Raw genomic sequence first — 25,929 nt, 5'->3', positions numbered from 1 at the left:
TAGAGCTTAATTAAGACTTTTAATAATCTGACAAGTAAACACAAGGGACCAGCTTTTGAAAACAGGATATGACAGAATTGGAATACTGCATTGCAAAAGGGAGAGAATACATTTCAGAAGCTTCACACTGACATACAGTAGTTTCATTAACTGCATAGTGGTTGACCAGCAATACTGGATATTGTATCATACAGTGTTGCGCAGTCGTTGGGGTCATTATGGTTTTGGTCATAATCTGTCAGCATGCAACAGGTGTTCGTTAGACCAGTCCATTCATTTATAATGTGATCAATCTTTCAATTTAGAAAGACTATTAGCCTACAGTAAAAAGCCTCAGAGGTGACGTATACAAAATATGTCCACAAATAACAGCTATGTGAATAACAAATACAATCATTTGAAGAAAGAAAAAAGTTCAATGGCTGGAAGTAATTTAATACCAGTTTGTTGTTTCCTTTCCAGGCTAAGGAGTCTCCCTCCTATTGAAAGAAATGCTATTTCTTCTCAGTGCAAGCATTTCCAAGATTTAGGTCAATTTTTTACAGGCGTAGGGAACATGCTTTAAGTTTGGTCCCTCACTTCTCCCCCTTGTAGTTGATGATGTACGTTGGGGTATCAGTAACTTGTCAATCATGGGGATAACTATATCATGACACCTCAATGAGTTCTACTGAGTGGTTAGAGCTGGTTTGTGAGGGGGACAGAGGCCTGACGTGCACTAATTAGATGTTCCCACTGTCACCTCCATCACCTCTGTTGTTCCCCCAAGGTTCTTAGTCTCAACCCCACTTTGGACCGCACATCCCATGATGCACTGCTTCCGCCTAAGCGACAGTGGGGCATCCCCTCTGTGGTATCCATTTTGGATGTAGCTGATTGGTGCAGGGTCTGACCGTGGTGGCGACCACTGACAGAAGGCAGAGGAAGCCTCTTTCTCAGCTCTATGGGTCCCTATGGGACGCCTAGTGGGGCTGAGTTTGGGGCTGGGCTCCAGGGCATAACTGTTCACCATGGTGCCACATGATCCATCCACCATGCTGATGCTAGTGGTGGTGCGCATGGCACTAATGCTGCCGCCCACCCCTCTGTCACCCCCATTCACCTCCTGGTGGCCCAGCACGTGCTGGTGCAGGATCCTGCGGAAGGTGTGGCGGAACTCCCGGATGCGGTATGCGTAGATGAAGGGGTTGACCACGGAGTTGGCGTGGGACAGGATGATGGTGATGTTCATCACCCATATGTGTGGGCGCCCACAGTCCTGGCAGAACAGGTTGAAGCAGTTGATGATGTGCAGGGGCAGCCAGCAGAAGGCGAACAGACCCACGATAATGGCCAGAGACTTGGCCGCGTGGACCTCCTTCTGCAGTGTGGAGCGGGAAGACGAACTTGTCCCGTGGGTGTGCATGTGAGCCAGCTTCAGGTCCATCAGCCTCAGTTGGCACCGCGCCGCCATGAAGATGCGGGCGTAGATGGCCAGCATGACCAGCAGAGGCACCAGCACACAGCCAAAGAAGTTAAAGTAGACCATGTAGTGCATGGTCACCACACCCTCAAACAGGCACTCTGTCATGCCCTCGGGGCATGAGCTGCTGTTGGTGGCATTGACACCCCTGTTCCAACCTAGCATGGGCGTGAGCCCGATGCCCACAGAGAGAACCCAGCACACTGCGACGATGCTCTTCGCCCTCCCGGCCGTCACAAGGCTGTTATACCTAAAGATCACATGAAAACACAAGAGAGGAATTCAGACAGGTGCTTTATATTGTTACATGACAAACATTGACGTTCCCAGGATGAGAGAGTTCCTTTTTTCAAGCCCAGACATTCCCAGACAGACTAACAAAGCACCAATGGCTTCCTGTGATCAGAGAGCTCTACAGAATGTATGGGACAGGCTTCAGAGCGTAACAGCCTTTATACAGAGAATGTACCAGTATCTATTTATATGGGAAATGAGTCCATTGTTTGACAGACTCGACTAACCCTGCCATACTAGAAGATGGAGCAGCGGATATCAGCTCATGTACTATATGTGGACTTAAGAACTGTAACTCTCTACTGTAAGTCGCTCTGGATAAGAGCGTCTGCTCTTGGCCGGTAGGGATATCCTTGTCTCAGTATGTAAAAAAAAATGTAATAAAATGTATGCACTCTACTGTAAGTCGCTCTGGATAAGAGCGTCTGCTAAATGACTAAAATGTAAAAAAGCATTTCCTGTGATTTAAGGAACATTGCACAAAGCTTATCTACCCTTTGTTTGTGCCCCAGACATTACACAAATTAAAATCTGTGTTCTATGTAATATGCAGAATGAGATCAACCGATTTCTATATTTATTTATTTATTTAATCTTTATTTAACTAGGCAAGTCAGTTAAGAACAAATCATTTAATTTAATAATATCACAAACCACTCAATATTGTGATACCACAGTTATAGTAATTTGAGGCAAATATTCACTCAGCATTAAAGCAAATATTAAGGAAATTAGTCAGTCAAGGCCAATAGTTGTAATGAACAGAATATCAAGCTGTTGTCAGGTCTTTCTGTCTGTTTTCTTCCATTGGCCATGTCTAAACCAGAGTTCATAATGTAAAATCTCAAAGGGCAGCGCCACAGACACATGACCCAGTTGTTTGTGGTTAAGGGGTGGGTTGAGGGGTCCAGGAGGGCTTAGGCCCCTTTGACTGAGACCTCTGTGGACCAGCGTGGCTCTGGAGCTCAGGATGTAATGAAAGCTCATTCATATCCACGCACATGCAAATGCACACACACACACACAGGTTGGGTCCCTAACCTGCTATGACTTTAACACGAAGGCAATGCCTTCCCACGGGAGAATCAAAATTGCAGTTGTGACTGTGACCAAACAGTAGCTTTGGTTACCCACATGCTTGTAGTATGAGGCACAATATTTCCCATGAGGCACCCTATTTCATTCCAGTTTCACTCTTTAAGAAAGGGGAGATTTCAAGTTGAACATTTTGGTTGTTGTTGCCAAGTTTTTGGGTTGACTTGTTTGGTTGTAGTCTGCAGGAAATATCCATTAACATACAGTCATGGTCAAAAGCTTTGAGAATGACACAAATATAAATTTTCACAAAGTCTGCTGCCTCAGTTTGTATGATGGCAATTTGCATATACTCCAGAATGTTATGAAGAGTGATCAGATGAATTGCAATTAATTGCAAAGTCCCTCTTTGCCATGCAAATTAACTGAATCCCCCCAAAAAAACATTTCCACTGCATTTCAGCCCTGCCACAAAAGGACCAGCTGACATCATGTCAATGATTCTCTCGTTAACACAGGTGTGGTAGGCCGGACACTCCTGGGAAGGTACACCACTGTTCCAAATTTTCTCCATTTGTGGATAATGGCTCTCACCGTGGTTCGCTGGAGTCCCAAAGCTTTAGAAATGGCTTTGTAACCCTTTCCAGACTGATAGATGTCAATTACTTTGTTTCTCATCTGTTCCTGAATTTCTGTGGATCGCGGCATGATGTCTTGCTTTTTGAGATCTTTTGGCCTACTTCACTTTGTCAGACAGGTTCTATTTAAGTGATTTCTTGATTCAACAGGTCTGGCAGTAATCATGCCTGTGCGTGGCTAGTTAAATTTAACTCAGCTTTCCAAAAAATGTGATTAACCACAGTAAATTCATGATTTAACAAGGGGGGGCAATTAATTTGTCACATAGGGCCATGAAGGTTCGGATAGCTTTTTTCCCTTAATAAATAAAATGATCACTTAAAAACTGCATTTTGTGTTTACTGGGGTTATCTTTGTGTAATATTAAAATTAGTTTGATGATCTGAAACATTTAAGTGTGACAAATGTGAAGAAAAAAAAAAAGAAATCAGGAAGGGGGCAAATACTTTTTCACAGCACTGTATATAATTATATTCCCAGTCTTATAACAGGCATTGAGAGAGAAAATAAATCAAATGTATCAAGGCTCTCAACCAAAAACCTAATTTGAAGTAAGCAAATAAGCATGACCAAAAAGTAAAATGTCAACATAATAGTAGAGAGAATGATTTATTTAAGGTTTTATTTCTTTCATCACATTCCCAGTGTTTCAGAAGTTTACATACACTCAATTAGCATTTGGTAGCATTGCATTTCAATTGTTTAACTTGCGTAAAACGTTTCCGGTAGCCTTCCACAAGCTTCCCACAATCAGTTGGGTAAATTTAGGCCCATTCCTCCTGACAGAGCTGGTGTAACTGAGTCAGGTTTGTAGGCCTCCTTGCTCGCACACGCTTTTTCAGTTCTGCTCACAAATTTTCTATAGGATTGAGGTCAGGGCTTTGTGATGGCCACTCCAATATCTTGACTTTGTAGTCCTTAAGCCATTTTGCCACAACTTTGGATGTATGCTTGGGGTCATTGTCCATTTGGAAGACCCATTTGCGACCAAGCTTTAACTTCCTGACTGATGTCTTGAGATGTTGCTTTAATATATCCACATCATTTTCCTGCCTCATGATGTTGTCTATTTTGTGAAGTGCACCAGTTCCTCCTGCAGCAAAGCACCCCCACAACATGATGCTGCCACCCCCATGCTTCACGGTTGGGATGGTGTTCTTCGGCTTGCAAGCCTTCCCCTTTTTTCCTCCAAACATAACAATGGTCATTATGGCCAAACAGTTCTATTTTTGTTTCATCAGACCAGAGGACATTTCTTCAAAAAGTATGGTCTTTGGCCCCATGTGCAGTTGCAAACCGTAGTCTGTCTTTTTTATGGTGGTTCTGGAGCAGTGGCTTCTTCCTTGCTGAGCGGCCTTTCAGGATATGTCGATATAGGACTTGTTTTACTGTGGATATAGATACTTTTGTACCTGTTTCCTCCAGCATCTTCACAAGGTCCTTTGCTGTTGTTCTGGGATTGATTTGCACTTTTCGCACCAAAGTACGTTCATCTCTAGGAGACAGAACGCGTCTCCTTCCTGAGCGGTATGACGGCTGCGTGGTCCCATGGTGTTTATACTTGCGTACTATTGTTTGTACAGATGAACGTTGTACCTTCAGGCGTTTGGAAATTGCTCCCAAGGATGAACCAGACTTGTGGAGGTCTACACATTTTTTTCTGAGGTCTTGGCTGATTTCTTTTGATTTTTCCATGATGTCAAGCAAAGAGGCACTGATTTTGAAGGTCCTAAAGCCATTACATAATTTTCTGGAATTTTCCAAGATGTTTAAAGGCACAGTCAACTTAGTGTACGTAAACTTCTGACCCACTGGAATTGTGATACAGTGAATTATAAGTGAAATAATCTGTCTGTAAACAATTGTTGGAAAAATTACTTGTGTCATGCACAAAGTAGTTGTCCTAACCGACTTGCCAAAACTATAGTTTGTTAACAAGAAATTTGTGGAGTGGTTGAAAAACAAGTTTTAATGACTCCAACCTGTGTATGTAAACTTCCGACTTCAACTGTACTTACTATCCAAAGTTCGCAAGCAACAGATGCTGATCTAAGACTTCTTGATGTGACGTTGAATGTGAGCCATAGCCTCATTCAAAGGTGTAGTCTTTACCATCATGAGAAAGCCATAGACAGGCCGGGAATCGCAGTCCATACTTCACACTTGGATGGTCCCATAGTAGTGTTTTGGTCTGCCCAAAAGCTGTGCGCTGCCTGGACACAGTGGGGGAGTAGTCCTGGTAGATAGAGAAGCTCTGTCCTTGAAAGCTCAGAGTGGTATTGCAGGCTCGTTGGAGAATTTCCATCTTCTCATGGAAAAAGTGCACTCGAAGAATGATGTCATGGGGCCTCTCACCATCCCGGGGCTTTGGGCGCAGCGACCGGTGGGCACGTTCAATCAGGGGCTTCTCATCTATGGCAACAACATCCTTCAGCAGCTCAGAAATGAAATCTGTGGGCCGAGGCATTTCTGCTGACTGTTATTGCGGCGCGAGAATCCCTCTAAACTCACACAACTCTCCTGTACCTTTTTCAGAAACGCAGCCAGGCATTTCACATCAGCCTCCAGGGAGGTAGTTAGGTCGGAGGCATAGTAGCGGAGGTCTTCAGTGCTGCAATCGTCGTAGTGTGCAACTCTGTTGTTGTTTTGAGTGATGTGATTGCTGGCACGGTCTCGTTCCGCAGGATGGTTAGATCTGCTTTTAAAGTATCAGAAACCTCCTGTATTCGGGGCCTCAATTGTAGCAACTACCTCCGTTTTCCTTTCAACTATCTCAGAGTGTAGTAGTTTGATGGCCTCGAGGATGTTCATTTCAGCGCTGCCAGGCAGAGCCGCACCCCCAGGTAAAGTCTGAATCTCCGGGCCCTCAGACTCAGGAGAGGGCGGTGATAACAGTGGGTCTTGTAGGCTGGGTTTTCTCAAAGTCATGTTTTTGGCCTTATGTTTCGAAGACATGCTGACATTTGAAAGCAAAGTAGTCTTGGGTATTATGGAAAGGGATCACCAAATGAATATTTGAAAATAAATACAGTTTTGCTGCAAATTTCACATAAACTTTAAGAATACTGTGGGAGCAAACGGAAAACCCGTCAGTCGCACATTGCGCCTCTAGCGGCCACCTATCATTTGTTTTTCAACAAAACAATGACCCTCCAGGCTGTGTACTGGCTATTTGACCAAGAAGGAGAGTGATGGAGTGCTGCATCACATGACCTGGCCTCCACAATCACCCGACCTCAAACCAATTGATATGGTTTGGGATGAGTTGGACCGCAGAGTGAAGGAAAAGCAGCCAACAAGTGCTCAGTGTATGTGGGAACTCCTTCAAGACTGTTGGAAAAGCATTCCAGTGAAGCTGATTAAGAGAATGCCAAGAGTGTGCAAACCGGTCATCAAGGCAAAGGGTGGCTACTTTGAAAATCTAAAATCCCAAATATATTTTGATTTGTTTACGACTTTTTTGGTTACTACATGATTCCATATGTGTTATGTCATAGTTTTGATGTCTTCACTACTATTCTACAATGTAGAAAATAGTAAAAAGAAAGAAAAACACCTGTAATGAGCAGGTGTGTCCAAACTTTTGACTGGTACTAATATATATATATACACTGCTCAAAAAAATAAAGGGAACACTAAAATAACACATCCTAGATCTGAATGAATGAACTATTCTTATTAAATACTTTTTTCTTTACATAGTTGAATGTGCTGACAACAAAATCACACAAAAATTATCAATGGAAATCAAATTTATCAACCCATGGAGGTCTGGATTTGGAGTCACCCTCAAAATTAAAGTGGAAAACCACACTACAGGCTGATCCAACTTTGATGTAATGTCCTTAAAACAAGTCAAAATGAGGCTCAGTAGTGTGTGTGGCTCCAACTGCCTGTATGACCTCCCTACAAACGCCTGGGCATGCTCCTGATGAGGTGGCGGATGGTCTCCTGAGGCAATCTCCTCCCAGACCTGACTAAAGCATCCGCCAACTCCTGACAGTCTGTGGTGCAACGTGCGTTGGTGGATGGAGCGAGACATGATGTCCCAGATGTGCTCAATTGGATTCAGGTCTGGGGAACGGCGGGCCAGTCCATAGCATCAATGCCTTCCTCTTGCAGGAACTGCTGACACACTCCAGCCACATGAGGTCTAGCATTGTCTTGCATTAAGGAGGAACCCAGGGCCAACCGCAACAGCATATGGTCTCACAAGGGGTCTGAGGATCTCATCTCGGTACCTAATGGCAGTCAGGCACCTCTGGCGAGCCCATGGAGGCTGTCGGCCCCCCAAAGAAATGCCACCCCACACCATGACTGACCCACCGCCAACCGGTCATGCTGGAGGATGTCAGGCAGCAAACGTTCTCCACGGCGTCTCCAGACTGTCACATGTGCTCATGTAAACCTGCTTTTATCTGTGAAGAGCAACAGGGCGCCAGTGGCAAAATGCCAATCTTGGTGTTCTCTGCAAATGCCAAACGTCCTGCACGGTGTTGGCTGTAAGCACAGCCCCCACCTGTGACGTCGGGCCCTCATACCACCCTCATGGAGTTTTTCTGACCGTTTGAGCAGACACATGCACATTTGTGGCCTGCTGGAGGTCATTTTGCCAGGGCTCTGGCAGTGCTCCCCCTGCTCCTTCTTGCACAAAGGCGGAGTTAGCGGTCCTTCTCTGGGGTGTTGCCCTCCTACGGGCCTCCTCCACGTCTCAGACGTACTGCCTGTCCTGGTAGCGCGCTCCATGCTCTGGACACTACGCTGACAGACACAGCAAACCTTCTTGCCACAGCTCGCATTGATGTGCCATCCTGGATGAGCTGCACTACCTGAGCCACTTGTGTGGGTTGTAGACTCCGTCTCATGCTACCACTAGAGTGAAAGCACTGCCAGCATTCAAAAGTGACCAAAAACATCAGCCAGGAAGCATAGGAACTGAGAAGTGGTCTTGTGCCACCACCTGCAGAACCACTCCTTTATTGGGGGTGTCTTGCTAATTGCCTATAATTTCCACCTGTTGTCTATTCCATTTGCACAACAGCATGTGAAATTTATTGTCAATCAGTGTTGCTTCCTAAGTGGACAGTTTGATTTCACAGAAGTGTGATTGACTTGGAGTTACATTGTGTTGTTAAGTGTTCCTTTATTTTTTTGAGCAGTGTATATACTGTATATATATATATATAATACTGTATATATATATATATATATATATTAATATATATATAATATATATATATAATATAATATATAATATGTATGTGCATTATGTGTGTGTATATATATGTGTATGTGTGTATATATATATATATGTGTATGTGTGTATATATATATGTATGTGTGTATATATATATACATACACATACACATATACATACACATACATATATATAGATTTTGTTTTGTACTTTTACCCCTTTTTTCACCAATTTCGTGATATCCAATTGGTAGTTACAGTCTTAGCCCATCGCTGCAACTCCCCTACAGGCTCAGGAGAGGCGAAAGGCGAGAGCCATGCCAAACCACACTGCTCACTTAACCCGGAAGCCAACCACACCAATATGTCAGAGGAAACACCGTCCAGCTGTAGATCGACGTCAGCTTGCAGGCCCGGCCCGTCACAAAGAGTCGCTAGAGTGTGACGGGACAAGGAAATACCGGCCGGCCAAACCCTACCCTCACCTGGACGACACTGGGCCAATTGTGCGCTGCCTCATGTGATACAGCCTGGGATCGAACCTGGTTCTTTAGTGACACCTCAAGCACTGCGAGCAGTGCCTTAGACCGCTGCGTCACTCGGGAGGCACAACCCGGATTATCTACCTGCCATCACACCCTGAGGTAGATCTGGAAAACAGAAAAACACAAAGCTCTCTATCTCTGAACCAGTTGATCACCACCCTGTCAGGTTCTGGGTTCAGCGCACTTTAAATTCAGTGTACTTTAAATAACTACTTATGTTGTTTTTGTTCTTTACTTAACTATTTATAATTTTAACAACTTTTACTTTTACTTCACCACATTCCTAATGAAAATAATGTACTTTTACTCCATACAATTTCCCTGACACCCAAAAGGACAGGAAAATATCAATAGAACATCCCTGGTCATCCCTACTACCTCTGATTTGTCAATCACTAAACACAAATGTGACCCGTTTCAGTAAGATAGGTGTATGTCGCACGTCACTACTTCACAGGAGAGGCATTTGAAAGTGTACTTTTTTTTTATTTTATCAAAACGCATCCTTCCCGCTAGCCATGATTGGCTGAGATAATGGATGGGCTGGACATGCTGAGAGATGAGTTCAGATTGGTCTTCCATGTAGTATGCTTCCATCTATAACATGAGCTGCTCAGTATGTGTGGATGATAGTGAAAAAAGAGAAAATCTCTCTTGCTTCTCCTTCCTTTTTTAAGAAAATAATTTGTTAAAAACTGTTCAACTACTCACCACATTTTATGCACTGCAGCACTAGCTAGCTGTAGCTTATGCTTCAGTAATAGATTAATTCTCTGATCCTTTGATTGGGTGGACAACATGTTAGCTCCTAGGTTGGAGGACGTCCTCCGGAAGTTGTCATATTTACTGTGTAAGTCTATGGAAGGGTTGAAAACCAAGAGCGTCCTAGTTTTTTTTTAATATTATATTTTTATAGTGAAGTCAATATACCCAGAGGAGGACGGAAGCTAGCTGTCCCCGTTTACACCATGGTGCTAACCTACAGAGTGTTCTTGAGGCTGCTGTAGACCTTCATTGCAAAACATTGTGCTTTAATCAATTAATTGGTGACGTGAATATATTTAGTATACTTTTATCTAAAAACGATGACTTTTTTAATGTTTTACAATATGTATTTTTATGAAATTCACTGAGGATGGTCCTCCCCTTCCTCCTCTGAGGAGCCTCCACTGATCTGTGTAGTAATATTATTTGTATCTCAGAGAGCCATTTGCATTGCCAGTTATAGCCTAATGTTAGCTACCTAGCTAACACTGAACCTACACTACATTACCAAAAGTATGTGGGTACCTGCTCGTCAAACATCTTATTCCAAAATCTTGGGTATTAATATGGAGTTGCCCCCCCTTTGCTACCATAACAGCCTCCACTCTTCTGGGAAGGCTTTCCACTAGAACATTGCTGCGGGGACTTGCTTCCATTCAGCAACAAGAGCATTAGTGAGGTCGGGCACTGATGTTGGGCAATTAGGCCTAGCGCGCAGTTCCAATTCATCCCAAAGGCATTCGATGGGGTTGAGGTCAAGGCTCTGTGCAGGCCAGTCAAGTTCTTCCACACCGATCTCGACAAATCCTTTCTGTATGGAAATCGCTTTGTGAATGGGGGAATTGTCATGCTGAAACAAGGAAGGGCCTTCCCCAAACTGTTGCCACAAAGTTGGAAGCACAGAATCATCTAGAATGTCATTGTATACTGTATTTCCCTTCACTGGAACTAAAGGGCCAAGCCCGAACCATGAAAAAACAGCCCCAGACCATTATTCCTCCTCCACCAAACTTTACAGTTGGCACTATGCATTGGGGCAGGTAGCATTATCCTGGCAATCCCAGATTAGTCAGTCGGACTGCCAGATGTGTGGCCTACCACAAGTTTTACGTTCCTCTGCGTACATATCACGGACAAACTGAAATGGTCCAACCACACAGACAGTGTGGTGAAGAAACACAACAGCACCTCTTCAACCTCAGGAGGCTGAAGAAATTTGGCTTGTCACCTAAAACCCTCACAAAATTTTACTGATGCACAATTGAGAGAATCCTGTCGGGCTGCATCACCGCCTGGTACGGCAACTGCACCGCCCATAACCGCAGGGCTCTCCAGAGGGTGGTGCGGTCTGCACAACGCATCACGGGGGGCAAACTACCTGCCCTCCAGGACACCTACAGCAGCCGATGTCACAGGAAGGCCAAAAAGATCATCAAGGACAACAGCCTCCTGAGCCACTGCCTGTTCACTCCGCTACCATCCAGAAGGCGAGGTCAGTATACTGTAGGTGCATCAAAGCTGGGACCGAGAGACTGAAAAATAGCTTCTATCTCAAGGCCATCAGACTGCTAAACAGCCATCACTAACACAGTGAGGCTGCTGCCTACCTACAGACTTGAAATCATTGGCCACTTTAATAATTGGATCACTAGTCACTTTAATAATGCCACTTTAATAATGTTTACATATCTTGCATTACTCATCGTATATGTATATACTATATTTTATACCATCTATTGCATCTTGCCTATGCCGCTCGGTCATTGCTCATCCATATATTTATATGTATATATTCTTATCCATTCCTTTACTTATATTTGTGTGTATTAGGTAGTTGTTGTGGAATTGTTAGATTACTTGTTAGATATTGCTGCACTGCACTGACGTTCCCAATTTACAGTTGACCGGGGCAGCTCTAGCAGGGCAGAAATGTGACGAACTGTCTTGTTGGAAAGGTGGCATCCTATGATGGTGCCACGTTGAAAGTCACTGAGCTCTTCAGTAAGGAAATTCCACTTTCATGGCTGTGTGCTCGATTTTATATACCTGTTAGCAACGGGTGGCTGAAATAGCCGAATCAACTTATTTGAAGGGGTGTCGACATACTTTTGTAAATATAGTGTAGTTGGTTAGCTTTAGCTAGCTGCAGATTCATGCTACAGCCTTTCATGCATTGTGGCTAGCTAAGACAATCCATTTGTACTATATGCGTTAGGACAGTGGTTCCCAAACTTTTTATAGTCCCGTACCCCTTCAAATATTCAACCTCCAGCTGCGTACCCCCTCTAGCACCAAGGTCAGCGCACTTTCAAATGTTGTTTTTTGCCATCATTGTAAGCCTGCCAACCACACATTATACAATACATTTATTAAACATAAGAATGAGTGTGTTTTTGTCACAACCTGGCTCGTGGGAAGGGACAAAGAGCTCTTATAGGACCGGAGCACAAATAATAATATAATAATAATCAATAATTTTGCTCTTTATTTAACCATCTTACATATAAAACCTTATTTGTTCATAAAAAATTGTGATTAACTCACCACAGGTTAATGAGAAGGGTGTGCTTGAAAGGATGCTCATACCTCTGCAATGTTGGGTTGTATTGGAGAGAGTCTCAGTCTTAAATCATTTTCCACACACAGTCTGTGCCTGTATTTAGTTTTCAGTGAGGGCCGAGAATCCCCTCTCACCTAGCTACGTGTCTTAACAGCGCGATTTGCCAAGACAGGATACTCTGAGCGCAGCCTAATCCAGAAATCTGGCAGTGGCTTCTGATTAAATTCAATTTTCACAGAACCGCTTGTTGCAATTTCGATGAGGCTCTCTTGTTCAGATATCGGTAAGTGGACTAGAGGCAGGGCATGAAAGGGATAACAAATCCAGTTGTTTGTGTCATCCGTTTGGGGAAAGTACCTGCGTAATTGTGCACCCAACTCACTCAGGTGCTTTGATACATAACATTTGACATTTTCCGTAAGCTTGAGTTCCTTTGCACACAAGAAATCATACAATGATGGAAAGACCTGTGTGTTGTCCTTGTTAATGCAGACAGAGAAGAGCTCCAACTTCTTAATCATAGCCTCAATTTTGTCCCGCACATTGAATATAGTTGCGGAGAGTCCCTGTAATCCTAGATTCAGACCATTCAGGCGAGAAAAAACATCCCCCAGATAGGCCAGTCATGTGAGAAACTCGTCATCATGCAAGCGGTCAGACAAGTCAGTAAAGAAAACATTAAGCTCGTCTCTCAATTCAAAAAAACGTATCAATGCTTTGCCACTTGATAACCAACGCACTTCTGTATGTTGTAAAAGCGTTACATGGTCACTGCCCATATTATTGCATAGTGCATAAAATACACAAGAGATCAGGGGCCTTGCTTTAACAAAGTTAACCATTTTCACTGTAGTGTCCAAAATGACTTTCAAGCTGTCAGGCATTCCCTTGGCAGCAAGAGCCTCTCGGTGGACGCTGCAGTGTACCCAAGTGGCTTCGGGAGCAACTGCTTACATGCGCATTACCACTCCACTATGTCTCCCTGTCATGGCTTTTGCGCCATCAGTACAGATATACCAAAGTCCATTTGATGTCACAAAGCTGTCCAGTACTTAAAAAATATCCTCTCCTGTTGTCCTGGTTTCCAGTGGTTTGCAGAAGAGGATGTCTTCTTTAATTGACCCCCCATAAACGTAACAGACATATACCAGATGCTGTGCCAGGCCCGCCACGTCTGTTGACTCATCCAGCTGTAACGCATAGAATTCACTGGCTTGTATGCGAAGCAGTAATTGTTTCAAAACATCTCCTGCCATGTCACTGATGCGTCGTGAAACAGTGTTGTTTGATGAAGGCATTGTCTGTATAGTTTTTTTGGCTTTTCCCCCCAGCATTCTCCCAGCCATATCCACGGCAGCAGGAAGAATCAAGTCATCCACAATAGTATGTGGCTTGCCTGTCCTAGCCACTTGGTAGCTCACCATATAAGACGCTTCTAGTCCCTTCTTATTAATGGTATCTGTTGCTTTTATACATGTCTTACTACTCGAAAGTCGTCTTAATTCTCGCTTCAAAAACTCCTGTGGCTTATTTTTCAAATTGGCATGTTTTTGATTTCAAAATGTCTGCGCAAGAGTGAAGGTTTCATTGAGTTGTGAGATAGAACTTTTGCACATGTAACACACTGTGGCTGAGGAAAGGCACTACTCCCAATATAAGTGAACCCCAAATCAATGTAGTTCTCATCATATTTGCACCTCTTCGATGGTCCAACGTCCCTGTCCGTTGTTCGGTGCCTTTCCGGGTAAGGGGGCAGTAGCTCTTTGGCTGCATCAGATTCACAACTGTCAGTGTCCATGCTAGCTGGGCTAACAACAAATGTAGAATTACTGATGTTAGCATTGGATTTTCTCGTGGAAGCAGAACAACTTGTTGTCATGTTTTGTCTTTGATCATCATGTCTTGTCCCTGTGCTTCCCTCTGCTGGTCTTATTAGGTTCTTTCCCTCTTTCTCTCTCTCTCTCTCCTCCTCCCTCTCTCCCTCTCCCGCTCTCTCTCTCTGTCGTTCCGTTCCTGCTCCCAGCTGTTTCTCATTCTCCTAACGACCTCATTTACTCTTTCCACCACCTGTCCCTATTTTGCCTCTGATTAGAGTCCCTATTTCTCCTCTGTTTCCGCTTCTGTCCTTGTCGGATTCTTGTTTGATGTTGCTGTTCCTGTGTCCTTGTTCCGCCCTGTCGTGTTTTTGCCTTCTTCAGATGCTGCGTGGAGCAGGTGTCTATGTCAGCTACGGCCTGTGCCTTCCTGAAGCGACCTGCGTCTGTGGTCGCGTCTCTGTCGTTCTCTCTACTGACGAGAGGATTTCAGTTTCCTGTTTTGGATTTACCTTTGATATATCCAGGAGAATCATTGTTTGTTGATACTGGGATAAAGACTCTGTTTCTATTACGTCGCTTTTGGGTCCTCATTCACCTGCATAACAGAAGAATCCGACCAAGAATGGACCCAGCGACTACGGATTCTCGCAACACTGCCGTCGAGATCCAGGGAGCAATGCTCGGCAGACACGAGCAGGAATTGTCTGCTGCTCGTCATGCCGTTGAGACCCTGTCCGCTCAGGTCTCCGATCTCTCAGGACAGTTTCAGAGTCTTCGTCTCGTGCCACCAGCTACTTCCTGGTCTTCCGAGTCTCCGGAACCTAGGGTTAATACCCACCATGTTACTCTGGGCAGCCCACTGAGTGTCGCTCCTTTCTCACCCAGTGTGATATTGTGTTCCTCTCCAGCCCAACAAATACTCAAGAGAGGAGCTCGGATCGCTTACGTCATATCACTCCTTACGTGTCGGGCTCGGGAGTGGGGCACAGCTATCTGGGAGGCAAGGGCTGAGTGTTCTAACGTTTATCAGAACTTTAAAGAGGAGATGATACGGGTTTTTGATCGTTCAGTTTTTGGGAAGGAGGCTTCCAGGGCCCTGGCTTCCCTATGTCAAGGTGATCGATCCATAACGGATTACTCTATAGAGTTCGCACTCTTTGCTGCATCCAGTGACTGGAACGAGCCGGCGTTGCTCGCTCGTTTCTGGAGGGACTCCACGCTGAGGTTAGGGTGAGATTCTCTCCCGGGAGGTTCCTTCCAGCGTGGACTCTTTGATTGCACTCGCCATCCGCATAGAATGACGGGTAGATCTTCGTCACCGAGCTCGTGGAAGAGAGCTCGCGTTAACGGTGTTTCCCCTCTCCGCATCTCAACCATCTCCTCCCACCGGCTCAGAGACTGAGCCCATGCAGCTGGGAGGTATTCGCATCTCGACTAAGGAGAGGGAACGGAGAATCACCAACCGCCTTTGTCTCTATTGCGGTTGCTGGACATTTTGTCATGTCATGTCCAGTAAAGCCAGAGCTCATCAGTAAGCGGAGGGCTACTGGTGAGCGCTACTACTCAGGTCTCTCCATCCAGTCCTGTACTACCTTGTCGGTCCATCTACGCTGGACGCGTCGGCTGCTTCCTGCAGTGCCTTGATAGACTCTGGGCTGAGGGTTGTTTTATGGACGAAGCATGGGCTCGGAACATGACATTCCTCTCAGACAGTTAGGGAAGCCCACGCCCATGTTCGCCTTTAGATGTAGTCTTCTCCCAGTATCAGATGTGAGCACTACCTTTAACCCTCACAGTTTTGGTAACCACAGTGAGACCATTTCCTTTTTGATTTTTCGTTCACCTTTTACACCTGTTGTTTTGGGTCATCCCTGGCTAGTATGTCATAATCCTTCTATTAATTGGTCTAGTAATTCTATCTCTTCCTGGAACGTTTCTTGTCATGTGAAGTGTTTAATGTCTGCTATCCCCCTGTGTCTTCTGTCCCCTCTACTCAGGAGGAACCTGGTATTTACAGGAGTGCCGGAGGATATCATGATCTGCGCACGGTCTTCAGTCGGTCCAGAGCCAGCTCCTTCCTCTCACGCGTCGTATGATTGTTGTATTGATCTCTCTTCGGGGACACTCCCCCTCGGGGTAGACTATACTCTCTGTCGGCTCCCGAACGTAAGGCTCTCGAGGATTATCTGTCTGTTTCTCTCGACGCCGTACCGTGGTGCCTTCTTTCTCTCCGCCGGAGCGGGGTTTTTCTTTGTTAAGAAGAGGACGTACTCTGCGTCCCTGCGTGGTTATCGAGGGCTGAATGACATAACGGTTAAGAATGTTATCCGCTTCCCCTTATGTCGTCAGCCTTCGAGATTTTGCAGGGAGCCAGGTTCTTTACTAAGTTGGACCTTCGTAACGCTTACCATCTCGTACGCATCGAGAGGGGGACGATGGGGAAAACGGCGTTTAACACTCCGTTAGGGCATTTTGAATACCGGTTCTGCCGTTCGTCTCGCTAATGCTCCAGCTGTCTTTCAGGCATTAGTTAATGATGTACTGAGAGCATGCTGAACATTTTTGTTTTCGTTTACCTTGACGATATCCTGATTTTTTCACCGTCACTCGAGATTCATGTTCAGCACGTTCGACGTGTTACTCCAGCGCCTTTAGAGAATTGTCTCTACGTGAAGGCTGAGAAGTGCGCCTTCATGTCTCCTCTGTCACATTTCTCGGTTCTGTTATTTCCGCTGAAGGCATTCAGATGGATCCCGCTAAGGTCCAGGCTGTCAGCGATTGGCCCGTTCCTAAGTCACGTGTCGAGTTGCAGCGCTTTCTCGGTTTCGCTCTTTCTATCGGCGTTTCATTCGTAATTTTCGGTCAAGTGGCTGCCCTCTCACAGCTCTGACTTCTGTCAAGACTTGCTTTAAGTGGTCCGTGTCCGCCCGGGAGCTTTTGATCTCCTCAAGAAGGTTTTACATCCGCCCCTATCCTTGTTACTCCTGACGTCACTAAACAATTCATTGTCGAGGTTGACGCTTCAGAGTGGGCGTGGGAGCCATTCTGTCTCAGCGCTTCCAGTCTGACGATAAGGTCCATCCTTGCGCTTACTTTTCTCATCGCCTGTCGCCATCGGAACGCAACTATGATGTGGGAACCGCGAACTGCTCGCCATCCGCTTAGCCATAGGCGAATGGCGACAGTGGTTGGAGGGGGCGACCGTCCCTTTTGTCGTTTGGACTGCCAATAAGAACCTGAGTCATCCGTTCTGCCAAACGACTTAATGCACGTCAAGCTCGTTGGGCGTTGTTTTTCGCTCGTTTCGAGTTCGTGATTTCCTATCGTCCGGAATAAGAACACCAAGCCTGATGCCTTATCCCGTCTCTTTAGTTCTTCTGTGGCTTCTACCGACCCGAGGGGATTCTCCCTGGAAGGGCGTGTTGTTTGGGTTGACTGTCTGGGGAATTGAGAGACAGGTAAAGCAAGCACTCACTCACACTGCGTCGCCGCGCGCTTGTCCTGTAACCTTCTGTTCGTTCCTGTCTCTACTCGTCTGGCTGTTCTTCAGTGGCTCACTCTGCCAGTTAGCTGGCCACCCCGGCGTTCGGGGTACGCTTGCTTCTATTCGCAGCGGTTTTTGGTGGCCTACTCAGGAGCGGGACACGCGCCGTTTTCGTGGCTGCTGTTCGGACTGCGCGCAGACTAAGTCAGGTAACTCTTCCTCCGCGTCGTCTCAGACCGCTTCCCATTCCTTCTCGACCATGGTTCTACATCGCTTAGACTTTATTCGGTCTGCCTTCGTCTGCGGGGAAGACTGTGTTCTTACGGTTATCGATAGGTTCTCTAAGGCGCACATTTCATTCCCCTCGCTAAGCTTCCTTCGCTAAGGAGCGGCACAATCATCATTGAGAATGTGTTCAGAATTCATGGCTCCCGTTAGACGCCGTTTCAGCAGAGGTCCGCAATTCACGTCACAGTTTTGGAGGGAGTTCTGTCGTTTGATTGGTGCTTCCGTCAGTCTCTCTTCCGGTTTCATCCCCAGTCTAACGGTCAAGCAGAAAGGCCAATCAGTCGATTGGTCGCATATTACGCAGCTTTCGTTTCGAAACCCTGCGTCTTGGCAGAACAGTCCCCTGGGCTGAGTACGCTCCAACTCGCTTCCTTCGTCTGCTACCGGGCTATCCCCGTTTCAGAGTGTCTTGGGTACCAGCCTCCTCTGTTTCTCGTCCCAGCTCGCCGAGGTCCAGCGTTCCTCGCTCAGTGCTTTGTCCACGTTGTGAGCGCACTGGAGGGGTCAGGTCTGCACTTTTGCCGTTACAGGGCGCAGCTGTGAGAGCCGCCAAAAACGTAGGATTAGAGTCCTAGGTATTGTCGCGGGTCAGAGAGTGTGGCTTTCCACTCGTAACCTTCCCCTTACGACAGCTTCTCGCAAGTTGACTCCGCGGGTTCATTGGTCCGTTCCGTGTCTCTCAGGTCGTCAATCCTGTCGCTGTGCGACTGCTTCTTTCGCGACATCTTCGTCGGCGTCCACCCGTCTTCCATGTCTTGTGTCAAGCCTTCTTCGCGCCCCTGTTCGTCTTCCTCCCCCCCCCCGTCCTTGTCGAGGGCGCTCCTATTTACAAGGTACGGAAGATCATGGACATGCGTTCTCGGGGACGGGTCACCAGTACTTAGTTGGATTGGGAGGGTTACGGTCCTGAGGAGAGGAGTTGGTTCCATCTCGGGACGTGCTGGACCGTTCGTTGATTGATGATTTCCTTCGTTGCCGCCAGGTGTCCTCCTCGAGTGCGCAGGAGGCGCTCGGTGAGTGGGGGGTACTGTCATGTTTGTCTTTGATATATGTCGTTGTCCCTGTGCTTCCCTCTGCTGGTCTTATTAGGTTCTTTCCTCTTTCTCTCTCTCTCTCTCCTCCTCCCTCTCTCCCTCTCCCGCTCTCTCTCTCTATCGTTCCGTTCCTGCCTCCCAGCTGTTTCTCATTCTCCTAACGACCTCATTTACTCTTTCACACCTGTCCCCTTTTTTGCCCCTCTGATTAGAGTCCCTTATTTCTCGCCTCGTGTATTTCCGCTTCTGTCCTTGTCGGATTCTTGTTTGATGTTTGCTGTTCCTGTGTCCTTGTTCCGCCCTGTCGTGTTTTTGCCTTCTAAAGATGCTGCGTGTGAGCAGGTGTCTATGTCAGCTACGGCCTGTGCCTTCCTGAAGCGACCTGCAGTCTGTGGTCGCGTCTCCTGTCGTTCCTCTCTACTGACGAGAGGATTTCAGTTTCCTGTTTTGGATTTACCTTTGATATATCCAGGAGAATCATTGTTTGTTTGATACTGGAATAAAGACTCTGTTTCTATTACGTCGCTTTTGGGTCCTCATTCACCTGCATAACACTTGTGTCATCAACAGGTGCAGGTGTAGTACTACTGGTAGTAACAGTACTACCAGTAGAGCTGGTATGTGTCTCTATGGACACGGGCCTTACTTTTCTATAACCATTTATCAATTTTCGAGCAAACGGAATGAGCAGCAGCTACGTTTGGCTACATACGGACCGTTAATGGAATTCCCACAAGAGAGTAAAAGTTAATGTGATTGGATGTTAATTATTTGACTAGGCTACCTGTATTTGACATTGTGTTGTTATTTCGCTGAACATTAGATGGTTTGATTTTATTTTTGGCAGTGAAACTGTCACGCCCTGATCTGTTTCACCTGTCCTTGTTATTGTCTCCACCCCCTCCAGGTGTCGCTTATTTTCCCCAGTGTATTTATCCCTGTGTTTCCTGTCTCTCTGTGCCAGTTCGTCTTGTATGTTTCCAAGTCAAGTAGCGTTTTTTCCCGTTCTACTGCTTTTTGCATTTCTCCTTTTTCTAGTCCTCCCGGTTTTAACCCTTGCCTGTTTCCGGACTTTGTACCGCCTGCCTGACCATTCTGCCTGCCTTGACCACGAGCCTGTCTGCCACTCTGTACCTCCTGGACTCTGATCTGGTTTTGACCTTTTGCCTGTCCAAGACCATTCTCTTGCCTACTCCTTTCGGATTAATAAACATTGTAAGACTCCAACCATCTGCCTCCTGTGTCTGCATTTGGGTCTCGCCTTGTGTCATGATAGAAACGAGGCTACCCAGGCGAGTAAAAAAAACTCACCCAAATGTATAGCCCCGTTGGAAAATATAAATGGACTGTTTGAAAATGTGAAACACATTTTTATTTGGCGTACCCCCGATGGCATTACGCGTACCCCTGGGGGTACACATACCCCAGTTTGGAAATATATGTGTTAGGATGATAGTTCAATATCTTGCTACATGTCTAAACAAAAGACTCCACATAATTACATGACCCATCATGTTTGCCAGGTGTGTCTGGGGGTGATTACAGCCATCAATTGTATTTCATGAACATGTGTACATGTCTAGACAATAGAGACCCATCCACTTAGCTAGATGTGGCTGGTTGTTGGTTATAGCATTTATTTCGCATGGCACATCAATTTAGACGAGTGTGTCTGGGTAAGCATCATCTAATATTGATCAAATATGTGACCGCCATCCTGAAGCATTTTACCCAGTCATGCCAAGAGGTACTTGGAACATTCAACAAACATATAAAAAAATTAATTTAGACATAACAAATAAAGACAACAGTTAATTGTCAAGATTATCAACTAATCTAACCCTACTTGACAACCACGCAAATATTGTTCATTCCTCACAGACAAATTATTGTTATCTATAAACAATCTCCATTTTGTCATTAAAGGCAGGACTAAAGGACTATAAATGTACATTTAATTGTAAGGAAATTAAACCATTTTCTTATATCCTTTGGGGAAAATAATGACATTGATAGAGAGGCTACGTGAGAGTGTTCATGTTTCTGTTGGGGGGATCCAGGGCTGTTTGAGGTGAGAACACAGTCCTGTCTATCTATACTGTGCCTGGGGCCACCCCCTCACAGGTCTCCTCTGGTGTTAATGTACCAGGATGATAATGATCAAAGCCTTTAGTCCTTTTAATCCTTCCAACAGCACACAAACGCTAACCCAATGAAGCCTGTGGAGACATTTATCTCTGTCTGCCCTACGGTGGGGAGATTAGCTAATAGAATAACCCTGCTATAATTCAATGTGTTTTCAGACACAAATGCATTGTGCTGTGCACATTACTTATATCACAGCCAAGATATAACGGGACAGAGGACCTAAATAAAACAATATATCAAGCATAGATGATACCGGTTTATGTTTGATAGTTGTTATACTATATTTGATAGTTAGACCAGGAGCAGAGTGTCACCACCATGCTCAGCCCTGTCCCCAGCCAACACCCCCAGTCCCTTCCCTCTCCTCCCCTGCTAAGGTCATCACCTGAGAGGTCTCTTGATGGCAATGTAGCGGTCCACAGCGATGGCCAGCAGGCTGAAGATGGAGCTCTGAGTGAGCACCAGCACGAAGCAGGCGATGAACAGGCAGCCATGGAAGTTGGCGCAGAAGCCCGTGCTGATAGTGATGGCGAAGGGGATGGCCAGCAAGCCCACAGCGATGTCTGCCACTGCCAGGGACACCACAAAGTAGTTGGTGATGCTCTGCAGGGTGCTGTTGAGGCACACGGCCCAGCAGACCAGCACATTACCAGTCACGGCCAGGCAGGCGATCACCAGCTCCAGGACGATGTAGACCAGGGAGGCATTGTTCAACATGGTGGGGCCGGGGGCAAGTTGAAGGTCACAGCCAGAGTCTGAGTCAGGTAGCAGGGAAGGGACCTCTTCCTCTCTACACGCATCGCTACATGTGCAGACTCTGGTTCTCCACCAGGGACCGTCCGTTTGATGATTAGCAGGCCCAACCACCAGTAACAACTTCCTGTTTCTATAGCCGTTGCCCAGAAATGGTGCGACTACCAACCACAGAGCAAATGAAGAAGTGATTCGAGGTTCACTCTACTTTATTGTCACGCTACAGAAGGTTGTTTGGTTCTCTCCTTCTTCCAATCCTTCTGTCCAATCGAGTTCTCTGTTGCTAACCTCAGGGGCTGGACACTACATACTGGGAGGGGCCGTTGCCAACCGTTGCCAACCAACTGTCACATGAAGATCAGTATCCTGCAGTGAGAAAGAGAGAGTCATGTATACTGTTAATTTCTGATTGTTTATTTCACTTTTGTTTATTATCTATTAACATATGTTTCCCATGCCAATAGTCCCTTGAATTGAATTGAGAGAGAGAACAATCTCTTTACTAGTCCCTGTACAAACAGGCTGCAGGTCAACCAGCACACACACACACCAGGTCACAAAAGCAATTTGTCTCCCAAAGCCAGCAGCTCTGTTTCCCACACAGATCAAAGCACAGTCCAATAATACAGCTTTTATTTTAGGACAGCATCCCCCCCCCAAAAAAGGTCACACATCATCAGACCCTGTCACGCTTTTCTCTACAATCAAAAACCAAGAATTACGCCAATGAGCGTAGCTATATGAATTGTAGCGACACAGCTAGTACTATTATTGGAACAGATATTTAGAGCAGTGTTTCTACTGTAATCATTAACATGGCTGTTCCTATTCTTTTCGAGGTGTTGTCTTTTTCTCCAAAGCATTTCCATATTCAGCCAGGTTCTCCTATATCTAATGCAGTTGTTGGAAACTTTCTCTCCTGTTGCCAATACAAACCCCTTAGCAAGAGAGATTGAAATGTGGGCTAGTCTACTGAGTTTACTGGGTTTCACAAGCCCAGGGGAGCGAAGGAGAGACAGGGGAGCGAAGGAGAGACAGGGGAGCGAAGGAGAGACAGGGGAGCGAAGGAGAGACAGGGGAGCGAAGGAGAGTCATTCCTACGACAGTTATTACAGTGTATCAGCCTCACTTCAAAAGCCCGATAGTTTTGTACGCGCATACCCCTCTGGATATGTATACATGGATCAAATCAAATCAAATTGTATTCGTCACATGCTTCGTAAACAACAGGTGCAACAGTGAAATGCTTACTTACGGGTCCTTTTCCAATAATGCAGAGAGAAAGATAAAGATGGATACTAGCTATTACCTGAAAGTTCAGTATCATGACAGAAAGCGTAGACAGAGGGAAACTATGACGTAGTGTAAGATAAAGCATTCTCAATGTGAAAACACTGTTGTTCCCTTACTGATAATATACAGGGGGCAGTTTTCTTCTTCTATTTATAGCTAGTTGTTATCAGGCCTGACGGAACCCTCTTGGCTATCAAGTTTAGACAGAGATTAGACAGCATACCACCCAAAAATGTGCCTTCAATCAGGGAGACAGTGTGACTGCTCTTTTATCCTGGTCCAGAGGGTCTGTAACCCCTCAACCTCTCTCTCTCACCCCACATCCCCAGAGCCCCTATGGAGTGAGATAAGGAGAGTGGATTCTAAGGAGGGGGAGGCAAAGGGTTGTAGTAGGGGTGCTCGTCCAGGAAATCATTTCTCTGGAGTAGGTTAATGGGCAGACAGGCAGATAAATTGCATTGTCATTGTTGATGTGAAAGGGATCTGAAACCATAACCTGGTTTCCACTCTGTCACGACTACATTATATCATTTCTTATTGCTGACGGTGATGTAGTGGTAAAAGAAAATAGGTGGGTAAACTCTGATTGCCTGTTGGTAAGAAAAAAGTAAAGCTCACTTTACTTTAAATGCATATTCCTCAAAAGGTGGGTAAAGTTTTAGGCCAAAAAATTACTTGGGTAACCTAGAGGTGGGTAGCTGCAGCCCAATATGGCAACCGGAGTATGGGCAAGTGGGTGTGTCGAAAGGAAAGTAGTGGGCTTGTGAAAAGGAGTGGGTGTGTCGAAAGGAAAGTAGTGGGCTTGTGAAAAGGAGTGGGTGTGTCGAAAGGAAAGTAGTGGGCTTGTGAAAAAAAGGAGTGGGTGTGTCGAAAGGAAAGTAGTGGGCTTGTGAAAAGGAGTGGGTGTGTCGAAAGGAAAGTAGTGGGCTTGTGAAAAGGAGTGGGTGCGTCGAAAGCGCTTTGCTATAGACAGTTTTGATCACGCTGTTTGGTTTTTTCTGTTGCTTGTATGTGTGTGCTTACCGTGACCGTCACCCTGATATGGGCTACTAGGTAGCTACTTCGGAGCGAAAGACACATACCCTCCCCCCATTGAGTAGACTGTATGTATGTATCAAGGTGACATCTAGTGCCTTCAGAAAGTATTCACACCCCTTGACTTTTTCCACAGTGTTGTGCTACAACCTGAATTTAAAATGAATGAAAATGGAGATTTTGTGTCACTGGCCTACACTACACACAATACCCCATAATGTCAAAGTGGAATTATGTTTTTAGAAATGTTTACAAATTTACAAAAAACACCTTTGTTATGACAAGCCTAAATAAGTTCAGTAGCAGAAATCTGCTTGGCAAGTCACATACTAATACGTTGCATGGATTTTTGAATGACTACCTCATCTCTGTACCCCACACATACAATTATCTGTAAGGTCCCTCAGTCGAGCAGGGAATTTCAAATACAGATTCAACCACAAAGACCAGAGATGCATTCCAATGCCTCGCAAAGAAGGGCACCTATTGGTAGATGGGTAAAAATACAAAAATCAGACATTGAATATCCCTTTTATAATGGTGAAGTTATTGATTGCACTTTGGATGGTGTATCAATACACCCAGTCACTACAAAGATACAGGCGTCCTTCCTAACTCAGTTGCCGGATAGGAAGGAAACCGCTCATGGACTTCACCATGAGGCCAGTGGTGACATTAAAACAGTTCCAGAGTTTAATGGCTGTGATAGGAGAAAACTGAGGATGGATCAACAGCGTTATAGTTACTCCACAATACTAACCTAAATGACAAAGTGAAAAGGAAGCCTGTACATAATATTCCAAAACATGCATCCTGTTTGCAAAAATGCACTAAAGTAAAATTGCAAAACATGTGGCAAAGAAATGTACTTTATGTCCTGAATGCAAAAGCGTTATGTTTGGGGCAAATTCAACACAACACATCACCGAGTACCACTTTTTTCCAAGCATGGGGGTGGCTGCATCATGTTATGGTTATGCTTGTCATCGGCAAGGACTAAGGATTTTTTTTAGGATAAAAAGAAACAGAATAGAGCTCAGCACAGGCAAAATCCTAGAGGAAAACCTGGTTTTCAACAGACGCTGGGAGACAAATTCACCTTTCACCAGGACAATAACCTAAAACACAAGGCCAAATATACATTGGAGCTGCTTGCCAAGACGACATTGAAGGTTCATGTGGGGCCTAGTTACAGTTTTGACTTAAATCGGCTTGACAATCTATGGTGTCATGACTGTCCTGCTCAGCTCAGGTTACCAATGACCACAATCCTGCAGAGAGATTTCACCCCCACCAGAGGAGAAGGTTGGATCTCAAGGGATAGGAAGATGGGGGGGGGGGGTTTATGACACCTCACGCCCATTGTAAATCTAAGACTGGAGACCAAATTCCTTTGTCCTCTCACTATGGAGAACTATGGAGAACATTAACATGCAATAAATGGACTTTGGGACAAGGGGTTTCGTCAGCCACAATGCTGGTAATGACGATAGATGGAATATGAAAATTAATGTCAGTTTTGTTATTAAAAGTCAAAGGACGACATTATAACGAAAAACATTGTAACTTTAAGAGTTTTC

General features: G+C 45.4%; 1 protein-coding gene across 1 annotated transcript; it reads right to left on the bottom strand.

Annotated features, from left to right (window-relative positions):
• On the bottom strand, positions 1–22,083 carry LOC111961690 (adenosine receptor A2b-like). Its single transcript, XM_023984146.2, has 2 exons — positions 21,654–22,083; positions 1–1,712 (listed from the first exon to the last, which is right to left on the bottom strand). Exons 1-2 carry the CDS (start codon positions 21,983–21,985, stop codon positions 719–721), a joined length of 1,326 nt encoding a protein of 441 aa, XP_023839914.1. The 5' UTR covers positions 21,986–22,083; the 3' UTR covers positions 1–718.
• Between the last annotated feature and the right edge of the window lie 3,846 nt (positions 22,084–25,929).

Source organism: Salvelinus sp. IW2-2015, linkage group LG4q.1:29 (genome assembly GCF_002910315.2).
Source record: "Salvelinus sp. IW2-2015 linkage group LG4q.1:29, ASM291031v2, whole genome shotgun sequence".
Taxonomy (NCBI): domain Eukaryota; kingdom Metazoa; phylum Chordata; class Actinopteri; order Salmoniformes; family Salmonidae; genus Salvelinus; species Salvelinus sp. IW2-2015.
The sequence above is the reverse complement of the archived record's forward strand: the minus strand, read 5'-3'. Positions and strand labels throughout refer to the sequence as shown.

Coding starts and splice junctions, on each gene's coding strand:
- LOC111961690 (XM_023984146.2), bottom strand. CDS start 21,985: ATGTTGAACAATGCCTCCCTGGTCTACATCGTCCTGGAGCTGGTGATC. Junction 1,713..21,653: donor GCCATCAAGAGACCTCTCAG/GTGATGACCTTA, acceptor TGTGATCTTTAG/GTATAACAGCCTTGTGACGG.